This window comes from Somniosus microcephalus, chromosome 2, assembly GCF_052327205.1.
Source record: "Somniosus microcephalus isolate GS21.2 chromosome 2, FLI_Smic_1.0, whole genome shotgun sequence".
Lineage (NCBI taxonomy): Eukaryota > Metazoa > Chordata > Chondrichthyes > Squaliformes > Somniosidae > Somniosus > Somniosus microcephalus.
The window spans coordinates 384,981,347-384,998,769 of NC_140988.1; the positions used below are offsets into that span (position 1 = coordinate 384,981,347).

At 48.6% G+C, this 17,423-nt stretch overlaps 1 protein-coding gene across 1 annotated transcript in view; it reads left to right on the plus strand.

Moving 5' to 3' along the window:
• Window positions 1–730: 730 nt before the first annotated feature.
• The window catches only part of LOC147123830 (uncharacterized), a 99,832-nt gene continuing 83,139 nt past the window's right edge, over window positions 731–17,423 (plus strand). The window contains exon 1 of the mRNA XM_085976318.1: window positions 731–969. Within this exon, the coding sequence (XP_085832444.1) occupies window positions 906–969 (64 nt within the window). The 5' untranslated portion in view covers window positions 731–905. The remainder of the gene's footprint in view (window positions 970–17,423) is intronic.

Genomic DNA, 17,423 nt, shown 5'->3' on the forward strand with positions numbered 1-17,423 from the left:
TTAAGGTGGTGGATGGGGTGCCAATCAAGTGGGCTGTTTTGTCCTGGATGGTGTCGAGCTTCTTGAGTGTTGTTGGAGCTGCACTCATCCAGGCAAGTGGAGAGTATTCCATCACACTCCTGACTTGTGCCTTGTAGATGGTGGAAAGGATTTGGGGAGTCAGGAGCTGAGACACTCGCCGTAGAATACCTAGCCTCTGACCTGCCCTTGTTGCTACAGTATTTATGTGGCTGGTCCAGTTAAGTTTCTGGTCAATGATGACCCCCCAGGATGTTGATGATGGGGGATTTGGCGATGGTAATGCTGTTGAATGTCAAGGGGCGGTGGTTAGACTCTCGCTTGTTGGAGATAGTCATTGCCTGGCACTTGTGTGGCGTGAATGTTACCTGCCACTTATCAGCCGAAGCCTGAATGTCATCCGGGTCTTGTTGCATGCGGGCATGGACTGCTTCATTATCTGAGGAGTTCTGAATGGCGCTAAACACTGTGTAGTCATCAGCGAAGACCCCTATTTCTGACCTTATGTTGGAGGGAAGGTCATTGATGAAGCAGCTGAAGATGGTTAGGCCAGAAAAAAGAGAAAATGTCAGGAATGCTGAGCCTGGGGGTCAGGCAGTGTATGTGTGCAGAGGGTGAGAACCAAGCTGTTGTCGCCTGTCTGAAAGATGGCCGCCGCAGCCGGCGAAAGTGGCACGGCGCCTGGCGGGGGGCGGGCACTTCCGCTTCCGGGCGGACGGGCTGGTGTGAGGCGCGCGGGCCCGGGCGAAGGGAGAAGCTTCGGGAACCCAGAGAAAGAGAGAGAGAGGCCGGCCCGGGGAGAGCGGCCCGGGACCGGGAGAGGGAGCGGGGCCCGCCGCCAGGCCCTCACACTCTGCACCGACTCCACCCGACCCGACCCGCGGAAGATGACCGCCAAAGGCGGCTGCGGCGGCGGCGGCGACATCGACCCAATCTGGTGGCTCGACGATGGTGAGAGACTGGAGAGAGGCTCAGAGCCCCGGGGAGAGAGGATCAGAGCCCCCGGGGAGAGAGGATCAGAGCCCCCGGGGAGAGAGGATCAGAGCCCCCGGGGAGAGAGGATCAGAGCCCCCGGGGAGAGAGGATAAGAGCCCCCGGGGAGAGAGGATCAGAGCCCCCGGGGAGAGAGGATCAGAGCCCCCGGGGAGAGAGGATCAGAGCCCCCGGGGAGAGAGGATCAGAGCCCCCGGGGAGAGAGAGAGAGAGAGAGAGGATCAGAGCCCCCGGGGAGAGAGGATCAGAGCCCCCGGGGAGAGAGGATCAGAGCCCCCGGGGAGAGAGGATCAGAGCCCCCGGGGAGAGAGGATCAGAGCCCCCGGGGAGAGAGGATCAGAGCCCCCGGGGAGAGAGGATCAGACCCCCGGGGAGAGAGGATCAGAGCCCCCGGGGAGAGAGAGAGGATCAGAGCCCCCGGGGAGAGAGGATCAGAGCCCCCGGGGAGAGAGAGAGGATCAGAGCCCCCGGGGAGAGAGGATCAGAGCCTCCGGGGAGAGAGGATCAGAGCCCCCGGGGAGAGAGGATCAGAGCCCCCGGGGAGAGAGGATCAGAGCCCCCGGGGAGAGAGGATCAGAGCCCCCGGGGAGAGAGGATCAGACCCCCGGGGAGAGAGAGAGAGGATCAGAGCCCCCGGGGAGAGAGGATCAGAGCCCCCGGGGAGAGAGGATCAGAGCCCCCGGGGAGAGAGAGAGAGGATCAGACCCCCGGGGAGAGAGGATCAGACCCCGGGGAGAGAGAGAGAGAGAGGGGATCAGACCCCCGGGGAGAGAGGATCAGACCCCGGGGAGAGAGAGAGAGAGAGGGGATCAGACCCCCGGGGAGAGAGGATCAGAGCCCCGGGGGGAGAGAGGATCAGAGCCCCCGGGGAGAGAGAGAGAGGATCAGAGCCCCGGGGAGAGAGGATCAGAGCCCCCGGGGAGAGAGGATCAGAGCCCCCGGGGAGAGAGGATCAGAGCCCCCGGGGGGAGAGGATCAGAGCCCCCGGGGAGAGAGAGAGAGGATCAGAGCCCCGGGGAGAGAGGATCAGAGCCCCCGGGGAGAGAGGATCAGAGCCCCCGGGGAGAGAGGATCAGAGCCCCCGGGGAGAGAGGATCAGAGCCCCCAGGGAGAGGATCAGAGCCCCCGGGGAGAGAGGATCAGAGCCCCCGGGGAGAGAGGATCAGAGCCCCCGGGGGGAGAGGATCAGAGCCCCCGGGGATAGAGAGAGAGGATCAGAGCCCCCGGGGAGAGAGGATCAGAGCCCCCGGGGAGAGAGGATCAGAGCCCCCAGGGAGAGAGAGAGGATCAGAGCCCCCGGGGAGAGAGGATCAGAGCCCCCAGGGAGAGAGAGAGGATCAGAGCCCCCGGGGAGAGAGGATCAGAGCCCCCGGGGAGAGAGGATCAGAGCCCCCGGGGAGAGAGGATCAGAGCCCCCGGGGAGAGAGGATCAGAGCCCCCGGGGAGAGAGGATCAGAGCCCCCGGGGAGAGAGGATCAGAGCCCCCGGGGAGAGAGGATCAGAGCCCCCGGGGAGAGAGAGAGAGAGAGGGGATCAGACCCCCGGGGAGAGAGGATCAGAGCCCCCGGGGAGAGAGGAGCAGACCCCGGGGAGAGAGAGAGAGAGAGGGGATCAGACCCCCGGGGAGAGAGGATCAGACCCCGGGGAGAGAGAGAGAGAGAGAGGATCAGACCCCGGGGAGAGAGAGAGAGAGAGGGGATCAGACCCCCGGGGAGAGAGGATCAGACCCCGGGGAGAGAGAGAGAGAGAGAGGATCAGACCCCGGGGAGAGAGAGAGAGAGAGGGGATCAGACCCCCGGGGAGAGAGGATCAGACCCCGGGGAGAGAGAGAGAGAGAGAGGATCAGACCCCGGGGAGAGAGAGAGGGGATCAGACCCCCGGGGAGAGAGGATCAGACCCCGGGGAGAGAGAGAGAGAGAGAGAGGATCAGACCCCCGGGGAGAGAGGATCAGACCCCGGGGAGAGAGAGAGGATCAGATCCCCTTGTTGCGGGGGGGGGGGGGCGGTGGTGGAGGAAAGAGGGGATCAGATCCCCTGAGGGAGGAAAGAGGGGATCAGATCCCCTGAGGGAGGAAAGAGGGGATCAGATCCCCTGAGGGGGGAAGAGGGGATCAGACCCCTTGGGGTGGGGAAGAGGGGATCAGATCCCCTGGGGGAGAGGTGGAGAGGATCTGCTGGGGGGGGGGGGGGCTTAGCCCCGGGAGGAGGGGTGGCGAGGATCCTATGGCAGGTCCAGCACGGGTTAGATACAGAGTAAAGCTCCCTCTACACTGTCCTGTCAAACAATCACAGGGCTGGTACAGCTCGGGTTAGATACAGAGTAAAGCTCCCTCTACACTGTCCTGTCAAACAATCACAGGGCTGGTACAGCACGGGTTAGATACAGAGTAAAGCTCCCTCTACACTGTCCTGTCAAACAATCACAGGGCTGGTACAGCACGGGTTAGATACAGAGTAAAAAAAAAAAAGCGGCGGCGCGGTGGCTAGCACTGTTGCCTCTCAGTGCCAGGGACCCGGGTTCGAATCCGGCCTCGGGTGACTGTCTGTGTGGAGTTTGCACATTCTCCCCGTGTTTGCGTGGGTTTCCTCCGGGTGCTCCGGTTTCCTCCCACAGTCCAAAGATGTGCGGGTTAGGTTGATTGGCTATGATAATTTGTGGGGTTACGGGGATAGGGTGGGATATGTGTTGGTGTAGGGGTTACAGGGATCGGGTGGGATATGTGTCGGTGCAGGCTCGATGGGCCGAAATGGCCTCTATCTGCACTGTGGGGTTTCTGTGATCGGCCCTGGCGGCAGAGTGGATCAGCCCCAGGGGGGTGGGGGAGAGGATCGGAAGGTGGGGTAAAGAGGATCAGCCTGGGGGGCTGCCATGAGAAAGGATTAATTAATATCCTTGTAAAGGGGCCTTTAGGGAAGAGTGACCATAATATGATAGAATTTTATATTGAGTTTGAAAGTGATTTAGTTAAATCCGAAACTAGGCTCTTAAATCTAACCAAAGCAAACTGCAGGTATGAGGGGCAAGTTGGCTACAGTAGATTGGGAAACTTCTTTAAAAGGTATGACGGTAGACAAGTAATGGCTAGCATTTAAAGAATTAATTCATAATTTACAAGTACACATTCCTTCAAGGCACAAAAACGCCACAGAAGTTAAAGATAGTATTAGGTCAAAGGAAGAGGCTGATAATGTTTCCAAAAAGAGTAGTAAGCCTGAGGATTGGGAGGATTTTAGAATTCAGCAAAAGGAGGAACAAAAATTGATGAAGAAAGAGAAAAAAGAATATGAGTGTAAACTCACGAGAGGCATAAAAACAGACTAAAAAGCTTATAAAAATATGTGAAAAGGAAAAGATTAGTGAAAGTAAATGTGGGTCTCTTACAGGCTGAGACAGGAGAAATTATAATGGGGAATAAGGAAATGGCAGAGAAATTAAACAAGTACTTTGTGTCTGTCTTCACGAAAGAAGAGGCAAAAAACCTCCCAGAAATAGTGGAGAACCAAGGCTCTAGGGAGAATGAGGAACTGAAAGAAATTAGTATTAGCGAAAAAAGTACTGGAGAAATTAATGGGACTGAAAGCCAATAAATCCCCTGGACCAGATGGCTGACATCCTAGGGTTTTAAAAAAGGTGGTAATAGAGATAGTGGATGCATTGGTTGTCATTTTCCAAAATTGTATAGATTCTAGAATGGTTCCCACGGATTGGAAGGTAGCAAATCTAAACCCACTATTTAAGAAAGGATGGAGAGAGAAAACGGGGAACTGCAGATCAGTTAGCCTCACATCAGTAGTAGGGAAAATGCTAGCATCTATTCTTCTTCTTTGGCAGTCCCTCGGAACCGAGGATGACTTGCTTCCACACGAAAGATGAGTTCTCAGGTGACTGATGAGTCCAGTGCAGTCTCTGTCACAGGTGGGGCAGACGGTGGTTGAAGGTGCGGGTGGGTGGGGTGCTTGGGTTGATGTGTGCTGCTTCCGCTGTTGCTAGAATCTATTATTAAGGACGTGGTAACAGGGCACTTAGAAAATAATAAATAGGATTGGGCAGAGTCAACACGGATTTATGAAAGGGAAATCGTGTTTGACAAATCTGTTAGAGTTTTGAGGTTGTAACTATCAGAATAGATAAGGGGGAACCAGTGGACGTGGTGTATTTGGATTTTCAGAAGGCATTCGATAAGGTGCCACACAAGAGGTTATTAAACAAAATTAGGGCTCATGGGATTAAGGGTAATATACTAGCATGGATTGAGGATTGGTTAACGGACAGAAAACAGAGAGTAGGAATAAATGGGTCATTTTCGGGTTGGCAGGCTGTAACTAGTGGGGTACCGCAAGGATCAGTGCTTGGGCCTCGGCTATTCACAATCTATATTAATGATTTGGATGAGGGGACAAAATGTAATATATCCAAGTTTGCTGATGATACACAGCTAGGTGGGAATGTAAGTTGTGAGGAGGTTGCAAGGAGGCTTTAGGGGGATATAGACAGGCTAAGTGAGTGGGCTAGAACATGGCAAATGGAATATAATGCGGAGAAATGTGACGTTATCTACTTTGGTCGGAAAAATAGAAAAGCATAAGAACATAAGAAATAGGAGCAGGAGTCGGCCATTTGGCAGAGAATTCCACAGGTTCACCACTCTCTGGGTGAAGAAATTCCTCCTCATTTCAGTCCTAAATGGCTTACCCCTTATCCTTAGACTATGACCCCTGGTTCTGGACTCCCCGGCCATCATAAACATCCTTCCTGCATCTAGTCTGTCCAGACCTGACAGAATTTTATAGGTTTCGATGAAATCCCCTCTCAATCTTCTAAACTCCAGTGAGTATAAGCCCAATCGACACAATCTCTCCTCATACGTCATTCCTGCCATCCCAGGTATCAGCCTGGTGAATCTTCGCTGCACTCCCTCCATGGCAAGAACGTCCTTCCTCAGGTAAGGTGACCAAAACTGCACACAATATTCAAGGTGCGGTCTCACCAAGGCCCTGTACAACTGTAGCAAGACATCCTTGTTCCTGTACTCGAACCCTCTTGCTACGAAGGCCAACATACCATTTGCCTTCTTAACCGTAGGCCATTCGGCCCCTCGAGCCTGCTCTGCCATTCAGTGCGATCATGGCTGATCATCCAAATTCAGTACCCTGTCCCTGCCTTCTCCCCATATCCCTTGATCCCTTTAGCCTTAAGAAATATATCTAACTCCTTCTTGAATATATTTAATGAATTGGCCTCTACTGCCTTCTGTGGTAGAGAATTCCACAGGTTCACCACTCTCTGGGTGAAGAAATTCCTCCTCATCTCTGTCCTAAATTGCTTACCCTTATCCTTAGACTGTGACCCCTGGTTCTGGACTCCCCGACCATCGGGAACATCCTTCCTGTATCTAGTCTGTCTAGTCCTGTTAGAATTTTAAGTTTCATTGAGATCCCCTCTCATTCTTCTAAACTCCAGCGAGTACAAGCCCAATCGACCCAATCTCTCCTCATACGTCATTCCTGCCATCCCAGGTATCAGTCTGGTGAATCTTCACTGCACTCCCTCCATGGCAGGAACATCCTCCCTCAGATAAGGCGACCAAAACTGCACACAATACTCAAGATGTGGTCTCACCAAGGCCCTGTACAACTGCAGCAAGACATCCTTGTTCCTGTACTCAAACCCTCTCGCTATGAAGGCCAACATACCATTTGCCGCCTTAACCGCCTGCTGCACCTGCATGCTTACCTTCAGCGACTGGTGCACAAGGACGCCCAGGTCTCGTTGCACTTCCCCTTCTCCCAATCTATTGCCAGACAATAATCTGCCTTCCTGTTTTTTACACCAAAGTGGATAACCTCGCATTTATCCACGTTATATTGCATTTGCCATGCTTCTGCCCAATCACCCAACCTGTCCAAATCATACTGGAGTTTCTCGACATCCTTTTCACAGCACACACGCCCACCCAGCTTTGTGTCGTCTGCAAACTTGGAGATATTACATCTAGTTCCCTCGTCCAGATCATTAATATTTATTGGGAATAGCTGGGGTCCAAGGACTGATCCCTGCGGTACCCCACTAGTCACTGCCTGCCACTCGGAAAAAGAGCCGTTTATTCCAACTCTTTGCTTTCTGTCTGCCAACCAGTTCTCTATCCAAGTCAATACCTTGCCCCCAATCCCATGTGCCTTAACTTTACACGCTAATCTCTTATGCGGGACCTTATCGAAAGCCTTTTGAAAGTCCAAATACACCACATCCACTGGTTCTCCCTTATCTATTTTACCAGTTACATCCTCAAAAAATTCCAGTAGATTAGTCGAGCACGATTTACCTTTTGTAAATCCATGTTGACTTTGTCCGATCCTGTCACTGTTTTCCAAGTGCTCTACTATTACATCTTTTATAATGGACTCTAGCATTTTCCCCACTACCGATGTCAGGCTTACCGGTCTGTAATTTCCCGTTTTCTCTCTACCTCCTTTTTTGAATAGTGGGGTAACATTAGCTACCCTCCAATCCATGGGTACTGTTCCAGATTCTATCGAATGTTGGAAGATGATCAGCAATGCATCTACTATTTCTAGGGCCACTTCCTTAAGTACCCTAGGATGTAGATTATCAGGCCCTGGGGATTTATCGGCCTTCAATCCCGTCAACTTCCCCAACACCATTTCGCTACAAATACTGATTTCTATCAGTTCTTCCCTTTCATTAGACCCTATGTTCCCCGACATCTCTGGGAGGTTATTTGTGTCCTCCTTTGTGAAGACAGAACCAAAATACAGGAAACTTTATGTTATCCGGAGGCTAGGTGTCCGGCAAGCTCGAGCCACCGGCAAAAATTAGGAGCCGTTTTGTTAGTTTTTTTTTCTTCTCGTGGCTTTTTTTCCCTTTTCGTGGCTTTTTTTTCAACAGTCAGGCTCTGGAAAGTCTCTCTGAAGCTGTTGCTAAGCTACAGAGACGCTTCCAAGGTACGGGCCGACTGTTTAGAAGCTGTTGCTAAGCAACAGTGTTTGTTGTCAGATACGGAGATGAAAAGCTCCGTATGCTTTAACATTAACGTTGGTGTGTCCGGCAGTTTTGAGGGAACGACAACAGCTCGGTCCCGTCGGTGCCAGATAGCACAAAGTTTCCTGTATGTATTTAATTGGTCAGCCATTTCTTTGTTCCCCATTATAAATTCCCCTGATTCGGAGTGCAATGGACCTACGCTTGACTTCACCAATCTTTTTCTCTTCACATATCTATAAAAGCTTTTACAGTCAGTTTTTATGTTCCCTGAAAGCTTACTCTCATACTCTATTTTCCCCTTCTTAATTAATCCCTTTGTCCTCCTTTGTTGAATCCTAAACTGCTCCCAATCCTCAGGTTTACTGCTTTTTCTGGCCAATTTACATGACCTCTCCTTGGATCTTATGCTATCCCTAATTTCCCTTGTTAGCCACGGTTGAGTCACCTTTTTTGTTTTATTTTTATGCCAAACAGGGATGAACAAATTCTGTAGTTCATCCATGCGATCTTTGAATGTTTGCCATTGCCTATCCACCGCCAACCCTTTGAGTGACATTCCCCAATCAATCCTACCCAACTCGCGCCTCATACCATCGTAGTTTCCTTTATTTAAATTCAGGACCCTAGTCGGAATTTATCTCATTGAAACATACAAAATTCTTACAGGGCTTGAAAGGGTAGATGCAGGGAGGATGTTTCCCCGAGTCCAGAACCAGGGGCCACAGTTTCAGAATAAGGGGTCGGCCATTTAGGACTGAAATTAGGAGAATTATTTTTCACTGAGGGTTGTAAATCTTTGGAATTCTCTACCCTAGAGGGCTGTGGAGTCTCAGTTGTTGAGTACATTCAAGACAGAGATCAAAAGATTTTTAGATATTAAGGGAATCGAGGGATATGGGGATAGTGCAGGAAAGTGGAGATGAGGCAGAAGATCAGCCATGATCTTATTGAATGGCAGAGCAGGCTCGAGGGGCCGAATGGCCGACTCCTGCTCCTAGTTCTTGTGTTGTAGGACAGGTGGGTCAGCCTGGGCAGGGTGGGGAAGAATCAATCGTGAGGAGGAGATCAGAGAGATCACTGGGCAAGAGAGGAAGGGATCACCAGGAGATAGAGGGAGGAGGGAGTCACTGGGTGGGAAGTGGATCAATGGGGGTGGGAGGAATGAGTGGGATTACCAGGAGAGGGGTTCCCTGGGGTAGGGAGTGGCTGAATACTGGGGAAAAGAGCAACGAGTGTGGTGCAGGGGACCTGGAGAAATGGACTGAAACTGTTTGAGCTAACAATGCTAGGATGATGAGGAATGCGAACTTAGTGGGGAGAAGGAAAGAAAGATTAGTAGGGCTAAAATGGAATATGAAAAAAGCCTAGCAGAAAGTATAAAAGGAAATAGTAAGGGATTTTCTAAGTATATAAGGAATAGTTAAAGAGAGGGTAGGACCTGTCGAGGGTTAAAGGGGATGTTTAATTGTGGAGGATGAAGACCAGGCAAAGATTAATACATTGTTTTTTTTACAAATGATGGTGGAAGTGAGAATGTAAGTGAGAGGAAGATATGAAACAATTGTTAGTGCACACTGTAACATCCTTGGTCAAGAGGAGACAGATGGTTAAAGCGGGTAACTAGAGACCAGTTAGTCTGACGTCAGTTGTGGGCAAACTCTTAGAATCCTGAATGTGAGATAAAATGAGTCGACCTTTAGAAATGCATGAGTTCATCAAGGACATCCAACACAGACTTGTTAAAGGCAAGTCATGTTTGACAAGTGTGTTTTGATGAAGTGACCAATGGATAGATAAAAGGAATGCAGTGGGTGTAATTTATTTTGATCTAGAGGCATTCGATAAGGTGTCTTAAAAGAAGCTTGTTACAAATTTTAGGGCATATGATGCAGAAGAAATGTAGCGGTATAGATTTTAAAAAAAAAGTTGGTTAACACAGGAAACAAAGTTAGGGTAAGGGTGATGCTCCAACTCACCCTATCTGCTGTCGAAACCTTCAAGACTCATCTCTCTGACTAAGCTTTTGGTCACCTCACCTACTAGCTCCTTTGTTGTGTCCTTTTTTGATTACACCTCTTTGAAGTGGTATGAGATGTTTTTCTATGTTTAAGGCACGATGTTGATGTTCCTCGATCTGAAGAAAGGCTGGTTGTGATATACCCAAGTGTTAATGCTGGGTGTGTTTCTGATGTTGATGTATATGGATGATGATTTGAACTTGGTTATAGGAAACAAAATCTTGAACTGGAGGACTGTATAAGAGTCCAGGAAGGTGCAGGCATGTTAGAGGAATGGGCAGACTGGTGGCAGGTGCAATTTAATGTGGACAAATGTAAGGCAATTCACCTCGAGAGAGAAAACAAGGAATGGGAGTATACACTCAATGGAAAGACACTGAAGGGTGTGGATGAACGGAAAAGCCGAGGGATTCAAATACAGAATTCCCTAAAGGTACAAGTGCAGGTAGATAAAGCCTTAAAAAGGCCAAAAGAATATTTTAATATAAATTGAGCTGAGAGACAAGCTATTGGGACTGTTTCCACTGGAGCAGAGAAGGCGGAGGAAATGGAAGAGGTTTTTGAAATGAAGAGTTTTGTGCGCTGGTAGTGTGGAGAGGTGGATGTTATGATTCAGGAACTATTCCTTCAGATTGGAAAATTGCAAATGTCACTCTATTGTTTTAATATCAGTTCTGAGAAAATGACTGGAATCTATCACCAGACGGAGTGACTAAGCACTGGGACATGTATGAGCTAATCAGCGAGAGTCAGCATGTATTTGTAAAGGGTAGGTCATGTCTGACTAATCTAGTTGAATTTTATGAGATCACTGGCATGGTGGATAGGGCAGTGTCTATGGATGTTGTCTATAAGGACTTCCAGAAGGAATTTGATAAGGTTTCACTCGAGATTATCATCAGAAATGAGAGCGCATAGAATTGGAGGTAACCATATGACATGAGTCGATAATTAGTTGGGAGGTAGGAGACAGTGACCCTTGACTGTAGAGCTCCCTGATGCTTAAGGATTAATAGCATTCTGAGTTTGTACACTTGCTGTGCCCCGAGCCACAATTGAATTGTATGTTTGCCAAGTAATGCTTGAGTTTTAGTTTCATTTCTGCTTTATCTTTCTCATTCTAACGGGTGACTCAAACAACAACTGACTGATTCCCACCTTCACCGCAGTGCTCAGACAAAATACTTATTCGGAGAAGGTTTTTATGCTGAGCTTTTTTTTTTAAGCCAGCATTTGTTATTGAGAGTAACCTATTCGTTGGAAATCTAAGGTAGAATTGACCTGTCTTAGTTTGGAGTTTAAAGATTCTTCTGTGTTCTTTCAAAAACATCAGTCTGGGGATCGACCAAAATTGGACCCCGGTAGTGAGATTCTTCTTTAAGAGGATAAGTGTTCATCTAATCTGACAGGTAATATTTAAATGTTACATAGAGGCAACATGAATTTAGAGACTTGTCATGCTGATAAAGATTTTTTCAATGTTGCTTGCCACCAGGAGATGCAGGTAAAGGGAGCGTTTTGTAGCCCGTGTTTCCTGCCTCTGTCTGCCTTGTGTTTTATGCTGTAAAATGGCTGGGCTCAGCTTTACCAGGACTAGGTGTTTTGTGTGCCATTCTGTGATATGAGCAGTTTGAGAGGGCTGTGTCTGAAATGAATACAGTGCCATCTGTATGGGGAAATCAGAGGGGGGGTGTGTCTTGAAGAGTTTGGACCACACAAACAGTGATTGCTAAAGTGCAGTTCTTTGGAAGTAATGATAATGGTCAGAAATTCGGGTTGGGGGCTTCCCGCGGGTGCAAGCCCCCGACCTGCACTTGCCTTGCGCGCCGGCCGTTGAGCTGTGGGCCCCCGTGGGATTCCGATCCTGGGCCTCCTCCAACTGCTGGCGTGCAGTGCTTGCGTATCCCAGGGGCACAGTTAGTTCGATGTGTCCCCTGGGATCACGTGGGCCATGGAGAGCCAATGGTAGCAGGGAATGCTTCATTCATAATTTGACAGGAAGGGCTGTCAAAACTTATAAATACTACGCCCCAAAACATCACTAAATCTTCAAATACATTTTTTTTTAAAATAAGCTATAAATTACGTGAAATAACTATTTTAAACAATTTAAATTTTTGAAATTTTTTTTATTTTCTGACGGCTAAAAATAAACTTACTTTTCTTTAAAGTATTTAAAAATAATAAACCTGTGGAAAAAATGTTTTAATTTTAATTAATTCACCACTTACCTTGTAAAAAGCAGGCCTTACGCCTGCTTTTTAAATGTGTAAATTCTGGAGACTTACCCTCCCGGGAAAACCTGTAAAAAAAAAACTAAGTTCGATGCGCATGCGCAGCCTCTCCCGCACACGCGTTCGACCTCTGAACCCCTCCTTTCAGGGGAACGGAAGTGCCGGTTTCCCACGCATGCGCAGTGCATGCAGGATACCGGCACTTCCATTGGGCTTACGGGCGAGTACCCGTGCATACTCACCCGTGGAGACCCGAATTTCTGGGCCATTAAAGACACATTGAAATACAAGTTGCGGTGCCTGCTCTACTCCCAGATTTACCTTGGTCGCTGGTGATGCTTTTAATCAAATCTTGGGCATTTAGCGTTAGGTGGAGACCTGAACTTAGCTTGTGGCATTCATGTGGCTTGCCGTCAGCTCTACAGCTTTATACTAGAGAATGCCGTCAGTGTCTTCAATAGTTAGACTCCTGTGCCTAGCTCTTCTGCTGTCTGTCCAGGGCAAGATATTTAACTTAATTGGAGTATAATCACAATGATACAGCGCAGAAGGAGGCCATTCGGCCCATCGCGCCTGTGCCGGCTCTTTGAAAGAGCGATCCAATTAGTCCCACTCCCCTGCTCTTTCCCCAGAGCCCTGCAAATGTTTTCCCTTCAAGTATTTATCCAATTCCCATTTGAAAGTTCCTATTGAATCTGCTTCCACCGCCCTTTCAGGCAGCGCATTCCAGATCACAACAACTCGCTGGGTAATAAAATGTTTCCTTATGTTGCCTCTGTTTCCTTTGCCAATCACCTTAACTCTGTGTCCTCTGGTTCCCGACCCTCCTGCCCACTGGAAACAGTTTCTCCTTATTTACTCTATCAAAACCCTTCATGATTTTGAAGACCTCTATTAAATCACCTCTTAACCTTCTCTGCTATAAGGAGAACAACTCCAGCTTATCCAGTCCCTCCACCTAACTGAAGTCCCTCACCTCTGGTACCAGTGTAGTAAATAATCTTGCCTGCGATCCCCTAGATCATAGTTCTCCACAGTTGATGGCCTAGAAATTCAGTTGGCGCCGCGCCAGGGCTTTAGCGCCGGAAAGTTAGCGCCGGCGCTAAGTCCCCCTGCGCGCGCCAAAAATTCAGTAGCGCCGCGCCCAAACGGCTGCCGGCGCTACTGAAGGGTGTTTGCGCCTGAAAACTGGCGCTATTCCGGCGCTGCAGCGCCCGATGCGGTGCGGCAGGCTCGGGAAGTGCAGGCCTCCTCCTTCAGTTAAGGAGGAGCTGCCTGCACCCGCCCGCTGGCCGGTAAAATCGCCACAAAAATGAGCCCGGCACCTCGGGGAAGTGCCGGGCTCGCAGCCGAGAAGCATCTGTTCCGCGGGGGGTGGGGGAGCCCGGGGAGGGAGGTGCGGGCAGGCGGCCGGCGGGAAAGCGGCCGGCCGCCGCTCCACCTTTATGCGCCGGCGCAAAGTCGTGTAAGACTCTGTTGCCAGAGTCTTAGTTGCGGCTGCCACGGGCGAGGCGGCCGCAACTGAATTTCGGCGCTGGGGCCCGTCGGCATGGCAACCGGGACGCTGCGCACACCGATGACGTCATCGGTGCCGGCGCAGCGCTACCGGTCTACCGCCGATTCCAGGGCCCCAGGGAATTTTTTAACTGGCCATAACTCCGGCGCTAGGCCCTCCAGCGCCCCAAATGGGGCGCTAGGCCTACTGAATTTCTAGGCCGATGTCTGTATTTGCCAGTCTAACAGTTTCATCTTGTTTCTGGGTTGTTTCAATAACAAGGATTTTAACAGGTCATTAGCCTGACTCTCACCTCCCTACCAGGAAGACCGGTGCACTGCCCTCAGTCTGGCTCCTACCTGTTAAATCTGTCTAGTTTGGGCAGCCCAACCAGGAGTTATACTCCCACCAGCATAGCTCTCTGGGTCATAGGAGCACACAAGCCTTCCCACAAGGAAAACCCAAAGATATTTTATAAATACATAAAGAGCAAGAGGATAACCAAGGAAAGAGTAGGGCTTATTGGAGACCAAAAAGATCACCTGTTTGTAGAGGTGGAAGACGTGGGTATGGTTTTAATGAATACTTTGCTTTGTCTTCACAGAAGAGGACGATGCAGACATTGTAGTTGAGGAGGAGTGTGAAATATTAGATGAGATAAACATAGTGAGAGAGGAAACTAATACTGAATAAGGGACAGGGACTCAATAAAATTAATGTAAATAAAACTGTAATGAAGAAAATAATGACATTAAAAAGAGTGACAAATCCCCAGGGCCAGATGGTTTCCATCCCAGGGTCTTAAAGGAAGTCGGTGAGCACATTACAGATGCCCTAACTATAATCTTCCAAAGTTCTCTCCATTCAGGAACCATTCCTTTAGATTGGAAAAATTGCGCACGTCACTCCGCTATTTAAACATGGAGAGAGAGGGAAACCAGGGAATTATAGACCAGTTGGCCTAACATCTGTGGTCGGAAAATTATTAGAGTCTATAATTAAGGATAGGGTGACTGAACACCTTGAAAATTTTCAGTTGGTCAGAGAGCCAGCGTGGATTGTGAAAGGCAGGTCATGCCTGACAAACCTGATTTAGTCAGCTCTTCAAAAGATTCAAGTAGTGGACAGGAGAATGTCTACAGATGCTATTTATATGGACTTCCAGAAGGCATTTGATAAAGTCCCACCAAAGAGACCGTTAACTAAGATAAAAGCCCATGGAATTGAGGGCAAATTATTGACCAGGTTAGGAAATTGGCTGAGTGGCAGGAGAGAGGCAGTAGGGATAAAGGGTAGGTACTAGGCAGGATGTGACTAGTGGTGTCCCGCAGGGATCTGTGTTGGGGCCTCAACTACTCACTATTAATGACTTAGATGATGGCATAGAAAGTCATCAATCCAAATTTGCCAATGACGCAAAGATAGGCGGTATTGTAGGCAGTGTAGATGGAAGCATAAAATGACAAAGGGATATCGAGAGATTAAGTGAATGAACAAAGCGGTGGCAAATGATTTCAGTGTAGGAAAATGTGAGGTCATCCACTTTGGACCTAAAATGGATAGAACAGGGTACTTTTTAAATGGTGAAAAGGTAAAAACAGTGGAGGTCCAAAGAGACTTGGGGGTTCAGGTACATCGATCATTAAAATGTCATGAACAGTTACAGAAAATAATCAAAAAGGCTAATGGAATGCTGGCCTTTAGATCTAGAGGACTGGAAAACAAGGGGGTAGAAGTTAAGCTGCAGCTGTACAAAACCCAGGTTAGACCACACCTGGAGCACTGGGAGCAGTTCTGGGCACCACACCTTAGGAAGGATATATTGGCCTTGGAGGGAGTGCAGCGTAGGTTTACCAGAATGATACCTGGACTTCAAGGGTTAAGTTACGAGGAGAGATTACACAAATTAGGGTTGTATTCACCGGAGTTTAGAAGGTTAAGGGGTGATCTGATCAAAGTTTTCAAGATATTAAGCAGAACAGATAGTTTCTCTCTGCTCTATTTCTGCTGGTTGGGGAGTCTAGGACTAGGGGCACAGTCTAAAAATTAGAGCCAGACCTTTCAGGAGTGAAATTAGGAAACACGTCTACACACAAAGGGTGGTAGAAGTTTGGAACTCTCTTCCGCAAACAGCAATTGATGCTAGATCAATTAATTTTAAATCTGAGATTGATAGCTTTTTGTTAACCAAAGGTATTAAGGGATATGGGCCAAAGGCAGGTATATAGAGTTAGGCCACAGATCAGCCATGATCTCATTGAATGGCGGAGCAGGCTCGAGGGCTGAATGGCCGACTCCTGTTCCTATGTTCCTAAATATTAAGGGGTTAAGCATATTTGAGCGTAGATAAATCCCCAGGCCCGGATGAAATGTATCCCAGGCTGTTAAGAGAAGCAATGGAGGAAATAGCAGAGGCTCTGACCATCATTTTCCAATCCTCTCTGGCTACAGGTGTGGTGCCAGAGGACTGCTAACGTTGTACCGTTGTTTAAAAAGGGAGAAAGGGATAGACTGAGTAATTACAGGCCAGTCAGCCTAACCTCAGTAGTGAGCAAATTATTGGGAAAAATTTGGAGGGACAGTATAAATCATCATCATTTAGAAAGGCACGGATTAATCAGTCAGCATGGATTTGCTAAGGGAAGGTCATGTCTGAGTAATTTGATTGAACTTTTTGAGGAGGGTCGATGAGGATAGCACGTTTGATGTAGTCTACATGGATTTTAACAAGGCTCTTGACAAGGTCTCACATGACAGACTGGTCAGAAAAGTAAAAGCCCATGGGATCCAAGGGAAAGTGGCAAGTTGGATCCGAAATTGGTTCAGTGGCAGGAAGCAAAGGGTAATGGTCAATGTGTGTTTCCAGTGGGATTCTGTACTAGCTCCCTTGCTTTGTGGTATATATCAATGATTTGGACTTCATTGTAGGAAGTATGATTAAGAAGTTTGCAGATGACACAAAAATTGGCCGTGTGGTTGATAGTAAGGAAGAAAGCTGCAGACTGCAGGAAGATATCAATGGACTGGTCAGGTGGGCAGGAAAGTGGCAAATGGAATTCAGTCTGGAGAAGTGTGAGGTAATGCATTTGGGGAGGGCTAATAAGGCAAGGGAATACATAATAAATGGTCGGACACTGAGAAGAGTAGAGGAACAGAGGGACCTTGGACTCCATGTCCGCAGATCCCTGAAGGTAGCAGGACAGGTAGATAAGGTGGTTAAGAAGGCATACAGGATACTTTCCTTTATTTGCTGAGGCACAGAAATATAAGAGCGGGGAGGTTATGCTAGAACTGTATAAAACACTAGTTAGGCCACAGCTAGAATACTGCGTGCAGTTCTGGTCACCACATTACAGGAAAGACGTGATTGCACTGGAGAGGGTGCAGAGGAGATTTACGAGGATGTTACCAGGACTGGAGAATTTTAGCTGTGAGGAACGATTGGAGAGGCTGGAGTTGTTTTCTTTGAAACAGAGGAGGTTGAGGGGAGACTTAATTGAGGTGTGTAAAATTATGAGGGGCCTGGATAGAGTGGATAGGAGGGACCTATTTCCCTTAGCAGAGGGGTCAATAACCAGGGGGGCAGAGATTTAAAGTAACTGGTGGAAGGATTACCTGAGGAAGGATGTTCTTGCCATGGAGGGAGTGCAGCGAAGATTCAC